Genomic DNA, 17500 nt, shown 5'->3' on the forward strand with positions numbered 1-17500 from the left:
TTTTTTTTTTTTTTTTTTTTTTTTTTTTTTTTTTTTTTTTTTTTTTTTTTTTTTTTTTTTTTTTGTCTTTTGTTTTTGTTTTTTCAGTTAAATTAAGCTTACTTATCATTATTACACATAACGTTAATCAATATTTAATAAATAATAATAATAATAATAATAATAATCGCTCAAGGTCTATTATCATTTTCGTTCATATTTTAATATTTATTCAATCCAACCATAATAATATTGTCAAAGTTGATAAAGAGTAGTTGGTAATTAAAATATAATACTTAAATTATTCTCTCACCTCAAATATTTGACTTTTCACGTCACATTTTTCAACTTTCGAGGAATTAGTAAATTTTATTTATACAAAGAATGTGACATAATTAATCCTTCAATAAATTTTAACTACTATTTTTTAATTTTAGTAATAAAAATAATTTAATTCATATAAATATTAAAAAAAATGGTAAATAAAAAACTAAAAAACTAAAATTATAAATTTGATATAGTTAGTTTGTCTAAATTTTGCCATAAGAACAACCTACAAAATATATATATATATATATTACAAAATATATATATATATATATATATATCAATTAGTGCATGTCTATATTAGTTATGTGTCATATCATTTATTAATTATTCGTTAGTAACATTTCTACGTCACTTTTTAATTGTCAATAGCATAGAAGTTTTTTTTTTTTAATAATTCAATAATTATGAAATTAATAATTAAACTTGATCTCGAGATAGACTTTATTTTAGCGGTTGAATTATGATCAAATCGGTATAAATATTATAGAGTTTAATAAACTAATTGAAACCAAATTTAAAAAAAAAAATATATTAATAAATATAAATATTATACGTTAAATTATGAATTTGGAATCTTTTCCAATTTTAAAAATGTAATTTTCAAATTCGAATCCCAAATTTTAATTTAATATTTAAAAATAAATAAATAATTCAAACCAACGTAATATTTTTATGTAAATAATTAAAAGTAAACATATTTATTTATATACCTATCAAATAATTAGCGTAAATTATTTATTATCAAACAAAATCATATGTTTGAATTATTTTCCTACCTAACCTATCTAATCTAAACGAACCTACCAAAAACAAAATCTAATTTTTTTTCACCCTTTATTACATTATTATTTAATTTTTAAGAACGGTTTTAAAAATAAAAAATATAAAAAAAAATTTCACCCTTTATTACATTATTATTTAATTTTTAAGAACGGTTTTAAAAATAAAAAATATAAAAAATGATTTTATTTTTTAAAATGAATATAATTTTTAAAGGTTTAAACTAATTATCTAAATTTGTAGTGATTGATAGGTTATTTCAAGATAATTTAAATTAAATATTAAATTAGGTTAAATAAAACTTTAATATTCTTCCTCATGTATTTTTAATTAAAAATATTTTAAGACCGTTATTTTAGATGGGAGTTGATTTGAGTAATGAATTTGTTATTAGATCTAACTATTTAAATAATTTAGATACATGTTTTTCAAATTAGACCTAAAATAAAAATATGTCTTTAATCAAATAAAATAAAATTAGACCTAAAATATTTATTTTTGAAAGTTCAATAATTAAAATAAACAGTTTAAAAATGTTAGTATCAAAATAAATAAAGTTTGTGAATATTGATGTTCATTAAATTAAAATCTCTCAAATTTTAAAATATTTATTTTAACTTTATAATTATTTTGTTCCTTACTTTCGTTCAATTATGAACTTTGACCGAACACTAAAAATGATTATTTTTAAAAAGTTTAGCGACAAATTTTTTGAGATGTTTTTTTAATGCACTCGACCATTTAATGGTATAGATATGTAAATACTAAATTACTCTTATTTTTTATATTTATCATTTATTAAACATTAATTTGTTGCCACCATTTTCATTTATGAACCACATGGGTTGTACTTTGATAATAATAAATTTGATATCAAAATAATAATATTTTATTTATCGTTAAAATATATATATTAACGTTTTGAGTGTGATGTATGTGAAATTTTATATACTATAATATATTGACTTGACTCAATAAAAACTTCATATTAAAGTTTTGAGTGTGATGACAACGACAATGTAGTGAGTGATGTTATTAGAGAAAATGGTGATGGATGTTAACGATAAGCAATGGCCATGGTGGGCAGTGCTCGTCAGCGAGAGCCAGGGTGGAAGTGAAGGGGGAGAGACTTGAAAAACGCAAGTTGATGGTATATTTTGATCGGGTTCATGTATTATGGAAATTTGAGAGAATTCCTAATAAAAAATAAATATATTTTTTTTTCGTATAAGAATTTATTTGAGGTGTTCCATTAAAAAAAATGACGATTTCTGGAACTCATTTTAAAAAAGTTCCTACCGTTCTCAAATGTACGAGTAGATATCTCAATCATTGAACATAGTTCACTTCGGCTCAAAACCGACACCATACAAAAAAGACAATCATATCTGCTACTCTACTCTACTCCCAACCCATCTTTTTCAAGAATCGTAAAATTAGAAGACAGATCTGGACAGATTACTTCTCTTCTAACAAATAAGGTAAAATGTTTGAATCTTTCTACTTTTCGGTAAACTGAAGAGCAGAACAAACACACACAGTTAGATTATACACAGAACGACAAGAAACAACCATAAACACAGACATTAGATCAATACACTCTGAACACGGTCTTCCTTAACAACGTACGCACTCTAAATAGAGATTACTCAACTCTCTAAAGTAAACAACTTCGGACGTAATAACTCGAAAGACCAAATCAAAACGGACCAAAACTGACCGAAAGAACCTAAATAGTATTGAAACCTTAGATTTATATTTCTACACTTTTGGGGTACTTCTTTCCATTGAGCATCCCCAAGAAAAGAGAAGGTTTTCATTGATTTAATAGATACAAGCTTTTATCTTATCTTCAAAGCCTGCACCAAAACAAGAATTCTTTTCATAGTACTCCCATGAAACCAGAGAGCAAAATAGAGGCCCGACATTAATCGATAATTTCACCTTCTTCCTCTTCGAGTATCGGTATTCCATCTCCTCTGAACTTCTCATTGTTATCGCTATTGTCATCGTCGCTTTCGTTATCGCTGGCAATGCCACGACTACCAGTGTTTTCAACCATTGAACTGTTGGTCTCTTGGAGATTGAAGCTCCCAGTAGATAGAGACTTCTCATCAACCACCTTGATCTCACTTCCACTCTCTTTGACAATGACTGAAGGAAAGTTCAAGGGTTTATTGGGCCATTCATTGAAGAAAGAATTCATCACCATGAATCTCAAAGCTTGTAACATATGGCTCTTGTCTCTCTTAACATCTGCTCTCAACAGCTTCTGGTATAATGTTGGCTCTCTCTTCTTTAATGGCGACTTGTTTGATAAATGCTTATCGGGTTTTTCTTTCTTTCTCGAACGGTTCTTTTTCTCAGGTCTTCGCCTCTTGTTGAACCTGTTTCGAGCTTTTTCTTTCCCTGTTGAGGCTCCTTCTGCTTCCTCTCCCATTGTCGATAGATCTCCGTGTCGTTTATTATCGTCACATTTTTCTGAATATGAAAGGTATTCTTGTGGTATTTCTGCTACTTCCACTCCTAATTCAGCCTGCTTTGCTAAAATCTCTTTGAGTTCCTGCAAACATTTTTTTCACCATACTTAGTCGTTAATATTCTAGCATCGGTTGCCTAATCATGTTTCCCTTTTTACGACACGAGTATATATAGCCACCGTGTGAATCATGATACCATTTTGTCGTCGTGTAACACGACGTCTTCTGCAACCATCTCTTTCTAAACTTAGAAAACTGTTCTCTAGATTCAAAATCAACAACTTTTTTGGGGTAAGAAACTGCGTTTTCTTGAGAAAGATGAAAGAACAGAACACAAGCTCCAACAAAAAGGAAGTCCAATCCTAACTATAAAAAAATAACTTCAATCCAGCAGAACAAAATCAAGATCACGATTGCAAAATGGTCCAACGACCAACATCAACAAGGAGTATTAAACGTAGCCACCTCCGAAACCTCCCGACTCAATGTCTCTACATTCCAAAAGATACTATTGTTCCTTTCAATCCAAAAACTACATTTCTTAAATAGAACCCAGCTTCTAAAATGGATATTTATATCTATAAGGAAAGATTGTGCCAACTCACTGGCTTTTAAAAGAGAGAACAAAAGAAGAGAAAGGACGAAAAGGAAAGGGAAACGTGAGATACATACTTGTCGCAAAAGCTGAGCCTCCTTATCAACCAATGTGCAGTCGGTTTGCTTTTCGGTGAGTTTCTGGAGGAACGTAAATTATCAGCACATTGGTAACTTGATTAAACATAAGATTGGACGCACACTAGACCGTAACTTGCAGCGAGATAGGGAAGTAAGTCAAACCTTCTGTATGTTGGTTGATGATGGGAAATTCTTCCGGCGTGCTTCACGCCATTGCAGGATTTCTTGATCCGTATAGACCAAAGAAAGAGATCTAGAGAAAATATAAACTGAATATGAGAAAGGGAGCTACAACAGATCAGTTTTAACTTAACACGAACAGATTGCAACTTTCAGAACACAAAATAAGTACTTGAAGACTACTTTTCTTAGTTTTCAAAACTTGGTTTGGTTTTTTAAAACATTGGTAGAACTTGATAACAAAACCTAGAAACATTGGTAGAACTTGTCATCAAATGGGGCCTTAATATGAAACATTAACACAAGAACAAGAAAGTATCACCTTTTCTGGTCTTTCACATGTTCTGTGGAGTTAGCATCACCAAATTTGTTCCTCCTCTCATTGTGAAAACCTGTATACACTCTCTATTAATCATGCTTCGTAAATGACGAGAAACAAACCATAGTAAATCACAGGACAGAAAGTTCTATCTGCACCATAATCATCAATTCTCTGCCTAAAGTAGAGACATATTTGAGGGGAAAATTTAAAATAAAAAGAAGAAGAAGAAGGCCTAAATTTAGGATAGATTCTGAATCTATATTTGATCCCAAGTAAGGTTCCAAATCAAAATAAGATTTTCGAGCAGCCCTGACGTAGCATACGGACTCTAAAACTTCAAAAAAAAAAAATTAATGAACAGTCATATTTCAGCAAGCTAAAAAACAATGGGCAATTAGAAAACGAAGTTAAATAGGTCGTAGTAATCAAATCTCTACATCAGAAAATTTCATGAACCAATCGAGGCCAAAAATTCTACATCCATGGTTTAAAGCCAGCACTTTTCTAGCTAAATATGCAGGCCTCATCAGATTCAATATGTGAAATGAAATCACGAAGCCTCGAAGTATCGTTTTTTCTTCCTATTTATTCCTTTCATTTTTATATAATCCTTTGTATGTATGTGATCATCTCCATCCCTCAAAGAGGGTATAGAATTAAACGTTGCAATAATCTGCGTGAATGAAACCACAAACCTTTTCCTTTCGGTCCGCCAGGAACCCCAAACTTTTTCTTTTCATTTTTCATATGATGAGCTTGATGCTTCTGAAATCTACAATATATGAGTTGGTTGAGAAAAACAGGCCCTCGAATTTAACTCTTCTAGGTTAAATAACGAGAGAGAGAAAAAGATTGAACAATTGGCATAGTATACCCTTTGTTTGAGTTCCTCGTGAAATTCCTGTGAGCTAAATTATTTGAAAAGGAATTTGATCCATTTCCACCATCACTTATTGAAGAATTCCCCTGTAATAATCAACAACAATTAGACCATTGATCAAATAATGATCTTTAAACCTTGGGACTATTCTTTTCACAAATGAACTATTTCTAGAACACTGATCATAGAGAAAAGAAAAACTCAGTACAAATATATAAACGGATGCATTTATAAACTAAATATTCCTTTTCAAAAACTACTAGGAAATAGAAAAGAAAAACAAAAGGCATCTCGATTTGAGTTAATTACAATGGAAAACGTGGACATTTTGAAGTCAAGAGAATCGATAGGTTCTCAGGAACTCATGCAAATATTAGGACTAAACTATCTCTTAAACTTCATACCATCTTTCACACTCTTTGGCTGAGACATTTTCCACATTCAATCAAATACATAACAATCCAAGTAAGGTATTTTTGTATAGGATAATGAAGAATAACCTGTGAACCAACGAAAGCAGGTGACTGCAGGTTCCTGGCTTGTTGTGGTTGCGTCGGAGAGTTAAACGGCATGGTCGAGTTCCCTTGCAACGGTGGAGCCGAACCCGGCAATTGATTTGATCCAGCACCACCCATTGCCTGTGGAATGAAGTTTTGGGGATTTTGGTTAACAGGGTGCATTGCCTGATTGACACCAAAAGGCTGAATTGTAGAGAGGGCAGGATTCTGAAAAGGCATTGGAACAGCTTGTTGATTTGGAGCACCATATGAAGCATGAGAAGGAACTTGCGACGACATATTCAACATCTGTCCAGGAATTACATGTTGATTCATATTTTGAAACGGCAAACAGAACTGCCCATTAGTTAAACCCATATTCTGAGTCAATTGCTGAACCAAATTGGGCATGTTCTGCCCAAAAAACTGCGCTAGAGGCAAACACGAGTTCATATTCATCTGATTCACATTCGGCAACATATTGAACTGCCCCTGAACCGGAAAATTAGCAGCAGAATTTGCAAATCCCATATGTCCGGGAGCAAACGGGGAAGCACCAAGAGGATTATTAGGCAACGCCATGAGAGGGTTTTGCAAATTCATCATCAATCCTGGTTGAAACATGGGGGGCGGCATGTTTGGAACAGGATTTCCATGGAGATTGTTCAAGTGAGCGTTGGGATTGCAGAAGGGAGCCTGGTTTTGGGGTTGAATTTGAATGGGATTTTGAAGCCCATTGGCGGAATTCGCGAGAGATGAATTGGGTAACTATTGATTGAAAAGATGAACGAATTAAAACGAGTGGATAAGAGAAATTGATCGAAAAAAAAACATCGAATGATCGGAATTACCTGTTGTGAAGAAGCCGCTGGAGGACGAAACATCTTCACGGCATCAAAAATCGAAAGGAGAGTTTTCGTTTAGGGAGAAGAGATGAAGAAGAGTGTGTTCAAGTGGGAAAAGGGTTTATAGGGTTTAAGACCTGCCGCGAATCGCAGGTCAAAGGCGGTCAACAAAAACATTTTCATTAAAAATAAATAAAAAATAATTAACATTATATACTTTCTCTTAAAATATATATATATATATTTCTAAACTTTTTAAAATCTTAATAATAACTTTTTTAAAAAAAATAATTATTTTTTTATTATTGTTATTAAAATTATTTGTATTTATTTTTAAAATATCTCAGTAATATTCATAAATTTCATTAATACATTTAAATATTTTTAAAATTTTAAGAAATATTTTTATCTTTAATTCACCAACTTTAAAAAAAAAAAAACATTAATACCTTATTTTTTAAAAAATATATTACCAAAATTATTTACTGCTTATTAATTATTTTCTTCCTCTCTGTATCTTGTATCTGCCTTAAATTGCACCATTTTTATACAGAAAATTAAAACGCAGCAAGTTTAATTATGCATGTACGTTCTTAAAAACGAGTAACGTTTTTGTTGTTATATATCATTGCGTGTCTATTTGGTATACTCAGTAAGTATTTAATAGGGTATCTAACAAATGTCGAGACTTTATACAATTAGTGCCTACCACATATCTATCGAACGAGCGTCACATGCCCTATATATGTCCAATGAGTATTAAAGTTTCAGAGTGTATGACAAGCATTCGACGTTCACCTCAAATTATCATAAAAATAAAAAAATAAAAAAACTTTGAAGTTTTTTTTTTAAACGACAAAAATATTTTAAATTACAATATATTTAGTCAAAATTTTAAAATGTTTTTTTTTTGAGGGATGTATGTGAGATTTGTTTTATAAAATTGATTTTAAATAATTAAAAATCAAATATTATTAAATGGGGTTAAAATATTAATTTTTATTTTAGATTTTCAACATGTTTAAAATAATTAAAATTTTAATTTATAAATTTTGAAATCTTACCCAAATCTTTCAAAATTATTAATTTTTTAATATTTAAAAAACATAGATGTGCTGTAAAACGATATCAATCAAGTAAAATATAAATAATTTTTTTAAAAGTTGTCATAAACTCATTGTTGAACGACTGCCTATTAGAATATGATTTCGACTTAAAGGTCGTCCCGAACTAACTACTAAACGATCGATCGATCGACTACAGTACGACATCAACTAATGAATTGAAAAGATAAATTTTAAAAGGTCGTACCAAACTAACGATCGATCGATCGACTCCAGTACGACCTTGACTAATGAACTGAAAAGATAAATTTTAAAAGTTTTTCAGACCCATTACTAAACGACTGACCACGACACGATCTCTATATCTATAGGTAAAATAAAAAGATCTCGAAGAAACCCCACAATTTAAGCCTAAAAATGAAAGGGAAAGCAATCACTTTGTTTGACATCACAAGGCATTGCAATAAATGGAGTGAAAGAGACAGAGAGCATTTTAAGGAACAAAAAAATAGAAAAAACTGAAGAGTATGGGCTTTCTTTCTTTCTCAATTAGAAATATTCTTTTTATTTTTATTTTTAATAATTATTTTAATTCTTTTTATTCATCATTTTTTATTCCATTATAAGATCATTAAATTGCTAAATATGGGTTTAGATTCTCTTTCCATTTTTAATTATTTAATTAATAATAATTATAGTTTTCACCTAATAAACTATATTTTAAAATACTAATAAAAATTATTTTTAAAGAATTTAATAATAAATGAGACCAAGGTGGATAATTAAATATTTAACGTGTGTAAAACATTTATTTACCCTTTATCTATAAAAAAAAATTAAAAATTGATATAAAATAAACAAAATCGTTAAAAATGAGCCGAAAATTTTATATAGTCAGTGTTTAAATTAATTTTTTTTATATTTAAATTATCCGAAAATCATTTTTTTATTTATATACATATAATTTTTAAACAAATTTGCAGTTTTTTTTACTATAAAAAAAAAATATATATATATATATATAAATAAATAAATAAACCTACCAATGCCGTTTTTACGAGGTATTTAATAAAATATAAATATTTTATTTTTTAAATTGTGTTATTTACTCTTTTTTTTAATCATATTTTACTATTTTTCATTTTTTTTTCAAAATTCCTTAATTTCTCTATATATATATATGTTTACATTATTTTTTTAGTAAATTTTAATTACAGTTTCAATATATTTAAAGAGTAATATTAAACAACATTTTAAAATAAATTCTAAATTAAATTAAATTTTATTATAAGTTTTTTAAAATATAATTAAAAAATTTAAATATTTGATCAAACCTAAAATCTTATTTACTTATTAATAAAATTTGAGATTTTAATTTGAAATATATTTTTTTAGATTATCTAGAAATTGAATAGCTCCCAAATATTTTAATATACATAATAAATAAATAACTTGTTTATTCTGTTTTTAAATATATTTATATCTTGAATTTTGATTACATATAAAATTGGATGCTAGCTTATCTATAGAATCCATAGTAGAGAATATGGGAGTTTACGAGAAAACAACGTTTAATATCGGCTTGTTTATACTGCAATTTTATAAACAAATTCAAATTTTACGAACGTCGAATCGAGTTAAATCGAAAAAAGGTATGTATACTGTTCGATCGTTTCTTCGTTTTTTATTGATGGGTTAAGTTTATATTTTTTAATTAGCAGACGACGATCGTACCTCAGTACTATAATTATGTCTAATGTTGTGTTTTTTACTGAAAAATTGTAAGGTATATTGGACTATGTTGCAGGCGTACATATGACCCGAGTAACTCATGTTATCAAATACGAACTTGAATCGTAACTTTTGAATAGAAGGGTAAAATTGTAAATTCACATGAAAACAAAACGATGAAAAATGGAGAATTTGAAGATTAAATAAAATGAGTTTGAATTAAGAAAAGGGAAAAGAAAAAAGAAAAGAAAAAAGAAAAAAGAAAGAGAAAAAAGAAAAAGAAAAAGAAAAAAAGATGCTTTCATTTTCAGTGAAGAGGCGATTGAAGAAGGAAGATGGAAATGTATTCAACTCTCTCCTCCTTTCTCTCTGCCTAATTTTGCTCTTTTTCGGCCATTTCATCTTCTGTCAAGAACTTCATTTCTGCTCTACTCCATTTCTCCATTTCACTTTCTCTCTCTACTAATCTTCTATCACACACTCTCTCGTTTTCTCTCTCACTCTGTATTTTTTCTGTGGTTTTTTTGGTTCTGGGATCATCCCAGATGATGTGTTGTACTCTCTATGCCAGGATCTTCTTCATCATCTTTCACAAATTGCGGTCAGCATTTCTTTGAGAGTTTATGATCTATGTTTAATTTGTTTGTTGATTTTGGTTTCAGTTGATGGATCTTTGAGGAGGGCTAGGGTTTAGATTTGGGGAGTGAGAAGTATGGATGATGATTGTTTTACTCGTTTTGATCGTTTCTCTTTCTGATGACTTTGGTTAAATGGAGTTTGTATTATCTGTTTAGTGATTTCGCATCGCGAGCTGGTTTTGATTTTTGGTTTTTACTTTTTTGTGTAATTTTTCCCCTTTTGGATATTTTCTCTGTTTCAGATCTTCCATTGTTGCTATTTTCTCTGCTGGTGGTAGCTCAATTCGGCACCTCGAGTGAGCTATTGATTTCTCGTTCGATTGTTTCTGTGTGCTTTTCAATAAGTCGGCGATTTAAAGCCTATTAGTTTGGGAATCTATTGTATCGTTGGGGCGCGATTCAGGTACATCGATTTTCTTTTTCGTTCCTTGATGGAGATGCATTTGGTATGGGTTTAGGTTGCGATATTTGGAAATTCATTCGTTCTGTTTTGATTTTCATTTTGATGTAGCTAGGAAGGATCTGTATTTGGCAGGCTGTGGTTTCCTTTTTCTGCGTTGATTATGCAGTATCTGTTGCAATAATTGCGATTTTCTTTTGCAATTAATGAGTCAATTACTCTTTGAGTTATCAAACTTTAAGAATTTATGATGAGTGATTCTTCCAAGTTAGGGTAGTAGATTAATTTCGCAATTGTTGATTAATTACTTGGTTCATTTATTTCCTTCCCGATGGAGTCAGAATTTAATTGGCTTTCGAAATTCCTTCGTTCCGATTCTTCCTTTAATGGATCAGGGAGATCTATATACTTTTCGAACATTTATGAAGAACTAGTGATTAGTAAAAACATTGTAATTGCTTTCAGTCTTCATCTAGTTTCTTGATGAAGTGTGAACTATCTCTAGTTCTTTATATTTTTCTACTCAGATTTGATCAAAACACTATGAATTGTCTACTGTTTGTTTAAGTCCGCACACTCTCTCTCAACTTTTCTTGTTTTATCCATAGTCCTAATTTGTTTGTAGGATCTTTATTTGATTGCTAATTAAGAGATGCGGCATACGAAAATTGAGATTGAAGACAATATACCTTCAAAAGACCAGATATTATCACCATTGGTAGACGAAGATAGCGGAGGGAATGCCAACGGTATTGTTCTTAAGAAAGGACCATGGACGTCTGCTGAAGATGAAATTTTGATAGAGTATGTAAAGAAGCATGGGGAGGGAAATTGGAATGCTGTGCAGAAGCATTCTGGACTTTCTCGTTGTGGGAAGAGCTGCCGTTTGCGATGGGCCAATCACCTCAGACCAAACTTGAAAAAAGGGGCATTTACTGAAGAAGAAGAGCATCTAATAATTGAACTGCATGCTAAAATGGGAAACAAATGGGCTCGCATGGCAGCCCATGTACGTATACACAATCTCCTTTCCAGTTTAATTCTTGTTTTTGGTGATTTTCTATTTCTGGCTTGGATTTCCTTGCTTTTTCCTGGAAGAATAGTGCTTTGAGAGTTGAAATTATATGGAATTTATTTCATTTCTAGATGATAGTATTAGATGAAAGCTTGTTTCTGACTTACAAGATAAGCTACACAAGACTAGCAAATCGGATGTTTCAGTGTGAAATATTATAGTTGGATAGATTGTTTTTTCGTTCCATTTTATAGCGTTTTCTAACCTAACCTAAGGTCTAGCCACTAGAGGTGTGATTCCCCAATGTTGTTCCAATTTCTTTGGTATTAGTTATGGACTTCTCATATGTTGATCAAATACTGATACTTGAACATTCTCTATTAACAAAATCTTCTAATGTATTTAACTAATTATCTCCTCCAAAACTAGGAAGCTAGAAAGAATAAAATGAAAGTTTATTTCTATCACAAAAAGAATCCAGACACTAACTACAAAAAGGAGGTTTGGTTTTTTTGTACACCCTTGTATTCTTTCATTTTTTTCAATGAATGTTTGGTTTCTTACAAATTTTTTCTTTTTTATTAGATGGATTCTTATTAACTTTCAAGTTTCAAGATTCTCCATATTTTCTTCTATAGCTGCCAAGGTGATTAGTATAACCTACACTGATTATCTTGTGTGCATATGTTGAGTTTCTTGTTCATTTTTATGGAATTGGATAAGAATTGCAAAAGGGAAGGGGGATTTCTGGAATTTGCCGTAAGAAATACCAAAAATCATTTTTGTTCAGTCTTAGATTATGTTCTGCATTTATGACTTAGGTATTGACATTTGTGCTGCATCATATTTGCACGCGAATTATTTTGTATGGTTTCAATTGTATGTTTTACATCTATGCTATCTGTCTATTGCCCATTGAGGGCTAAGATGTCTTCTCTGCCATTCAAGCCTTCCATTCTTTGATGTAGATTTAATAACCTAGCAATAGGCTTTTTACAGTTTTTATCTTTTGAAATAATTCCATTTCCTTACTGAAGGTATTTATTTTGTTTTTCCTTAGTTACCTGGACGCACAGACAATGAAATTAAGAATTACTGGAACACTCGAATTAAGAGGCGGCAGCGGGCTGGTCTACCTTTGTATCCCCCAGACGTGTGTCTGCGTACATGGCAGGCATTACAGCAGACCCAAGACACTGGTGGAAGTAATGTTGTAGATAAAGATCGTCACGATCTTCTTCGGACTAATAGTTATGATATACCGGATGTCATGTTCCATAGCTTGAAGCCTAATAATACCTTATCTTATATGTCCGAGCTTCCAGATATTTCAAGTTGTATGATGAAAAGAGGTCTTGATTCTTCTCTTTGTAGTTTTATGCCATCAACAATGCATCGTCAAAAACGCTTTCGGGAATCAGCATCCCTATTCCCTAGTCCTGATGGTAGTGTTAAAGCCCCTTACCAGTTTGAGGATAATTCCTACGGTCAAGTTACTCAGTCATATGGATCGCCTTTTCCTCTTGAATCCAACCCTACCAATAAGAATGCCATGTCATTTGGCTCGTTTGAGGGTAGCCATTCCCTTACAAATGGCAATTCCTCTGCTTCTCAGCACTCGAAAGAGACAGAGAAGTTGGAGCTCCCTTCACTCCAATATCCAGAAACTGATTTGAGCAGTTGGGACACACCCATCCAGCCGTCAATATTTGAATCAGTTGATCCGTTTATTCAATCTCCACCAACTTTCATGTTGGGATCAGATTGCCCTTCACCACGCCACAGTGGCTTGCTAGAAGCTTTAATATATGAATCGAAGACGTTGGGTTGTCCAAAGAATCACCCGTCTGATAAAAATTCAAATTCATACAGTGTTACTCCAGGTGATGTAACTGATAGTTACAATTTAACTGCAAGTAAGACAGAAATTGATGACTATACCGAGGCTATTTCCCCGTTCGGTCATTCTACCTCCTCACTTTTCAGTGAGTGCACACCAATCAGTGCGACTGGAAGTTCATATGAAGATCCTGCTCTTACTGAGGCCTTTTCTGGTGAGTTTCGTACTCTGAACCTGAATGATCTTTTTTTATTATTATATATAATGATTACTAATTTGAAATTTTACCTCAGTTGTTGAGGTGTATTGATCATTAGTTTTTTCTTTTTACATACCAACCATTCATGCATGGACTTGGATTTTAGTTTAGGTCATAAAGTGAGACACATATTTTTGCATGTTGAAGTAGAATTCTCAAATTTAAGTTCAAGAACTCTTTTTGATGACATGTTAAGTTAACCATAAAAATTATAACGTGCGATGTTCGAGTGAACTTAATGGTCTGGTTTATGCACGATACAATTTAAATGCTTAGATTCTTGATCACTTATTAGTTAATTCTTACATTTGTGTGCGTCAGATGGTATCCAAGGTTGAGGATATATGCCTTGACTCGTTGAATTACTTTTAAATTGACCTAACAGATTTCATTTTGAATCTTGATCCCAACTTCAAATGATAAGTTTTTTAACTTAAATCTTGGTTCCCCAAAATTTTTGAAGTATTCTGATCGTGATAAGGCTTATTCACTCTATTTTAAACAATGCATAGTCTTTTATATCATTGAGTTAGTGAGATTTATTTTATGATAATGTGTTCATATGCAATATTTGGATGATTGATGGTTCTTTTCTCCTATCTCTCTCAATTTTGTTGTTGGAATTGAAACCTGTGAGAATACAATTTTTGTTCTGCGATTATGATGTCACTATGTTGAAATTGGATTATTTTAATAGATACGTTTCAGAGTAGTTTTAGTCCGAGGTTTCACGATGGACTCCATCAAATGTTAAAAGTATAAAGGACCAGTAATATCGACCGAATGGATCGAACATCATATATCTATCACATATGTTTCATTCTCTCGGCACTCAGAGACTGTTATTGTGCCTAGCTTATGCAATAACTCTGCAGGAAGTAATGTGAAATCAGAACCACTTGATCAAGCATGGACCCCAGAGAGAGAAAGAGCATCCAAAAGCGGGGTCGAATTCACTCGTCCAGATGCCTTGCTCGCTTCAGATTGGCAGGACCGCAGTTCGGGTATCGTGGAGGACACAGCCAATGTGACCGACGCCATCTCCTTGCTTCTAGGTGATGATTTAGCTGCTGACTACGAGCGCTTACCATCTGAGATTTCAACGTCTCACTTGGAATGGGGTCTTGATTCTTGTTCATGGAATAACATGCCTGCAGTGTGTCATATGTCTGATCTTCCTTGATCTCTCAGCAGATCTTCTAAATGAAAAGAGCTTTAAACTGTCCCTCTCTTCAGAGGAAGACGGTATCGCAGCTCCTCGTCGTCGACCCAGGAGGTTAGTTATTCTGGTCTCTTTTGGTGGATTTTGATTCCCTGTTTGTTCATCAGAAAAAAAACGAATCATTGTATGTGGATCTGTTTAGGTTTGTAATGCACAATTCAATGCTTTCTTAAGATGACTGTGTAATAACTTTGAACTTTTGTCATGGTTTGTCTGGAACATTGGGATTCAATGGTCTGTTTCTTCAATTTCTGACCACTTTTTCTTTTTTGTTTCTTCTTTCTTTTTTCTTATATTAAAAAAAAAAAAATTGTAACAATCAAAAGTTGTATTGAAACAGGCGGTAGATCGAAAAAAAGGGAAAAAAAAATATAAATCATATATTTGTGGATTTGAACTTAAATCCCTTTTTTTTTTTTTTATAGATAATCAAGTTTTTATTATATATATATATATATATATATATATATATATATATATATATTATTTTATAATATATTCCATTTTCCATTTGGATTTTAACAAAAAAATAAATTACATATAATAAACAACTTCTATGTCAAATTTATTATAATCATACAATTTTTGAATAAAGATGGCAAACTTTATTAGCCAATGTTTAATGAAAGTTTGAAAATTGTAAGATGTAATTATCGTATAATTTGTTTAACTAGCAAATTGTGTCTTTCAAAATAGAATCTGATAAGTGAGATTTATGAGTCACCATTGATATCGACACATCTGAGATCGCTAAATGCTTGGGAGTTCCGCTATTCAATCCTTTTCCTTTTCTTGTTGCTGTATATCTCGTTCATACACATCTTCTCTTTGTTTCTCGAGCCTATAGTGAGTTACAGACAGAGCTCGAAAAGGTCAAATCTTTGATGATTCCATACATGAGAGTTGCTCGAGAAGGTCAAATCTTTGATGATTCCATCATACATGATTGAGTTGCTAAAATTTATGGATAGGTATTCCAAAGAATCTCTTTCTAGTTGCTCTAAACAATTAATTTTTCTTCTCAAATCTTCTTGTACGAAGGAGAAAAATACGAGAGCAAATTTGTACCGATTCAATCAATAAGCTTTTTCATTAGCATAAATTTTAAAAATAATTTGTTTTTTTTCCCTTAAAAAAAAAAAAAAAAAACTTGCTGGCATTGACTTTTATGTTGAAGGCCGTCGGTGAAGTGTTTACGTGTCAGCTCATGATTGGGTGTTTATTTGCATAACTTGAGAAGCTCCAGTGTACTAGAGCATAATATCCAGCAACAAAAAAAAAAAAATTATTTTCCGGGAAAAAGAATTATTTTCTCGTTGGCGTTTGGTTTTCGAGAAAGTAAAAATTTTCTCGAGAAAACCCTACTCTTCCCCAATGGAGCTTCACTGTTCATTATTCCTTTCACTTTCTTCGTCGTTGCCGCCCTACTGGCCATAATATGCTTCACGAATCCGCGATCTGATTCTCGCTCTTCAATCCATTTGCCGGATTCCGGTAACTTTTCTTTTTTGTTTACTCTGTGTTCTTGATTTTTCTTGAGAGCTTTCCAGTTTCTAATATGATCGTTTTGTTGCCTCAATCTCAGTTCCCTCCGTTGAACTTGTGCTGGACGGATCGTTGAGGTATTATTCTTCAATCTTTGTTCGTATAATGAGAGTCTGTTTTGGCTTAAACTCTGATTCAGAGATGAATTTCGTTGGGGATGGAGAGGAATTGCGAATGTTACGTAGTCTGAGAGATTGAAACTGTGTTTATATGCAATCTTGTTATATATGTTGACGAAGAAAAATTATCCTAGAGCTTTATTGTTTAGTGATGCCAGTCTCAGTTTCCGTGTTCTTCCATAGAAATGTCTGTTTCTGACTGGAGTCATTGACCTGTTCGTTAAATTTTACTTTGTTTTGTTTCATTTTTTAAGTGGAAACAGACGTTATGATTTTTTTTGTTTTGTTCGTCCAAATCAACAGAAACTGCCTTTGCAAAGGTTGGTGTTCAAATTACGTTTGTTTTTAACATGGAACTAATAAGAACTAACATTGTTCTCATATCCGGTTGGGGGACTCGAACCTCTAATCTTTCTAGTTGAGAGTAGATGTCGAAACGAGTTGAGCTATACTCAGGCTGATATATGTTACACTAGTTTAAAAAGAGTACGAGATTGCTGTCCTTTCATACTGGTTGAAATATGGATTGGTTATGGTACATTCTCTCAACTGCCGTAGTAGCTTCCATGTTTATGTGTCTAATTTTGGGCCACCCTTCATCTTCATTAAGGCATAGTGTGCAACATATATCTGTACCAATATTTAAATGCCTGATTTGGGTTTGATTATAAGCATGTTCGGCCATGCGATGTAACAACC

At 31.7% G+C, this 17500-nt stretch overlaps 3 protein-coding genes across 8 annotated transcripts in view; 2 read left to right on the forward strand and 1 right to left on the reverse strand.

Moving 5' to 3' along the window:
- Window positions 1-2852: 2852 nt before the first annotated feature.
- Window positions 2853-7084, reverse strand: LOC111445522. The gene is made up of 8 exons (XM_023083952.1): window positions 6975-7084; window positions 6127-6891; window positions 5621-5712; window positions 5442-5518; window positions 4747-4816; window positions 4407-4497; window positions 4242-4304; window positions 2853-3652 (listed from the first exon to the last, which is right to left on the reverse strand). The coding sequence occupies exons 1-8, from the start codon at window positions 7005-7007 to the stop codon at window positions 3017-3019; spliced, it is 1827 nt and encodes a 608-aa protein (XP_022939720.1). The 5' UTR covers window positions 7008-7084; the 3' UTR covers window positions 2853-3016.
- Window positions 7085-10017: 2933 nt separating this feature from the next.
- Window positions 10018-15389, forward strand: LOC111445523 (transcription factor GAMYB-like). Of its 4 annotated transcripts, none has more exons than XM_023083954.1 (5): window positions 10018-10106; window positions 10644-10804; window positions 11427-11810; window positions 12877-13870; window positions 14791-15389. In XM_023083954.1, the coding sequence occupies exons 3-5, from the start codon at window positions 11454-11456 to the stop codon at window positions 15096-15098; spliced, it is 1659 nt and encodes a 552-aa protein (XP_022939722.1). In that variant the 5' UTR covers window positions 10018-10106; window positions 10644-10804; window positions 11427-11453; the 3' UTR covers window positions 15099-15389. The 4 variants fall into 4 exon arrangements, with proteins under 4 accessions (XP_022939722.1, XP_022939721.1, XP_022939723.1 ...); XM_023083953.1 differs by having other exon boundaries at window positions 10065-10364; XM_023083955.1 differs by having other exon boundaries at window positions 10065-10364; window positions 14613-14884.
- Window positions 15390-16407: 1018 nt separating this feature from the next.
- The window catches only part of LOC111445529, a 3244-nt gene continuing 2151 nt past the window's right edge, over window positions 16408-17500 (forward strand). For all 3 annotated transcript variants that reach the window (XR_002710868.1, XM_023083968.1, XM_023083969.1), the window contains exons 1-2: window positions 16408-16631; window positions 16723-16759. The gene's annotated coding sequence lies outside the window, so the exon portion shown is untranslated. The remainder of the gene's footprint in view (window positions 16632-16722; window positions 16760-17500) is intronic.

Source organism: Cucurbita moschata, unplaced genomic scaffold (assembly GCF_002738365.1).
Source record: "Cucurbita moschata cultivar Rifu unplaced genomic scaffold, Cmos_1.0 Cmo_Scf00007, whole genome shotgun sequence".
NCBI lineage: Eukaryota > Viridiplantae > Streptophyta > Magnoliopsida > Cucurbitales > Cucurbitaceae > Cucurbita > Cucurbita moschata.

Excerpts from the sequence above, each read along its gene's own strand:
- LOC111445522 (XM_023083952.1), bottom strand. The coding sequence starts at position 7,007 with ATGTTTCGTCCTCCAGCGGCTTCTTCACAACAG. Across the intron at positions 5,519-5,620 it reads ACGAGGAACTCAAACAAAGG|ATTTCAGAAGCATCAAGCTC; the intron begins GTATACTATGCC and ends CATATATTGTAG. Across the intron at positions 4,305-4,406 it reads CATCAACCAACATACAGAAG|AAACTCACCGAAAAGCAAAC; the intron begins GTTTGACTTACT and ends ACGTTCCTCCAG.
- LOC111445523 (XM_023083954.1), top strand. The coding sequence starts at position 11,454 with ATGCGGCATACGAAAATTGAGATTGAAGACAATATACCTTCAAAAGAC. Across the intron at positions 11,811-12,876 it reads GGGCTCGCATGGCAGCCCAT|TTACCTGGACGCACAGACAA; the intron begins GTACGTATACAC and ends GTTTTTCCTTAG. Across the intron at positions 13,871-14,790 it reads TCTTACTGAGGCCTTTTCTG|GAAGTAATGTGAAATCAGAA; the intron begins GTGAGTTTCGTA and ends ATAACTCTGCAG.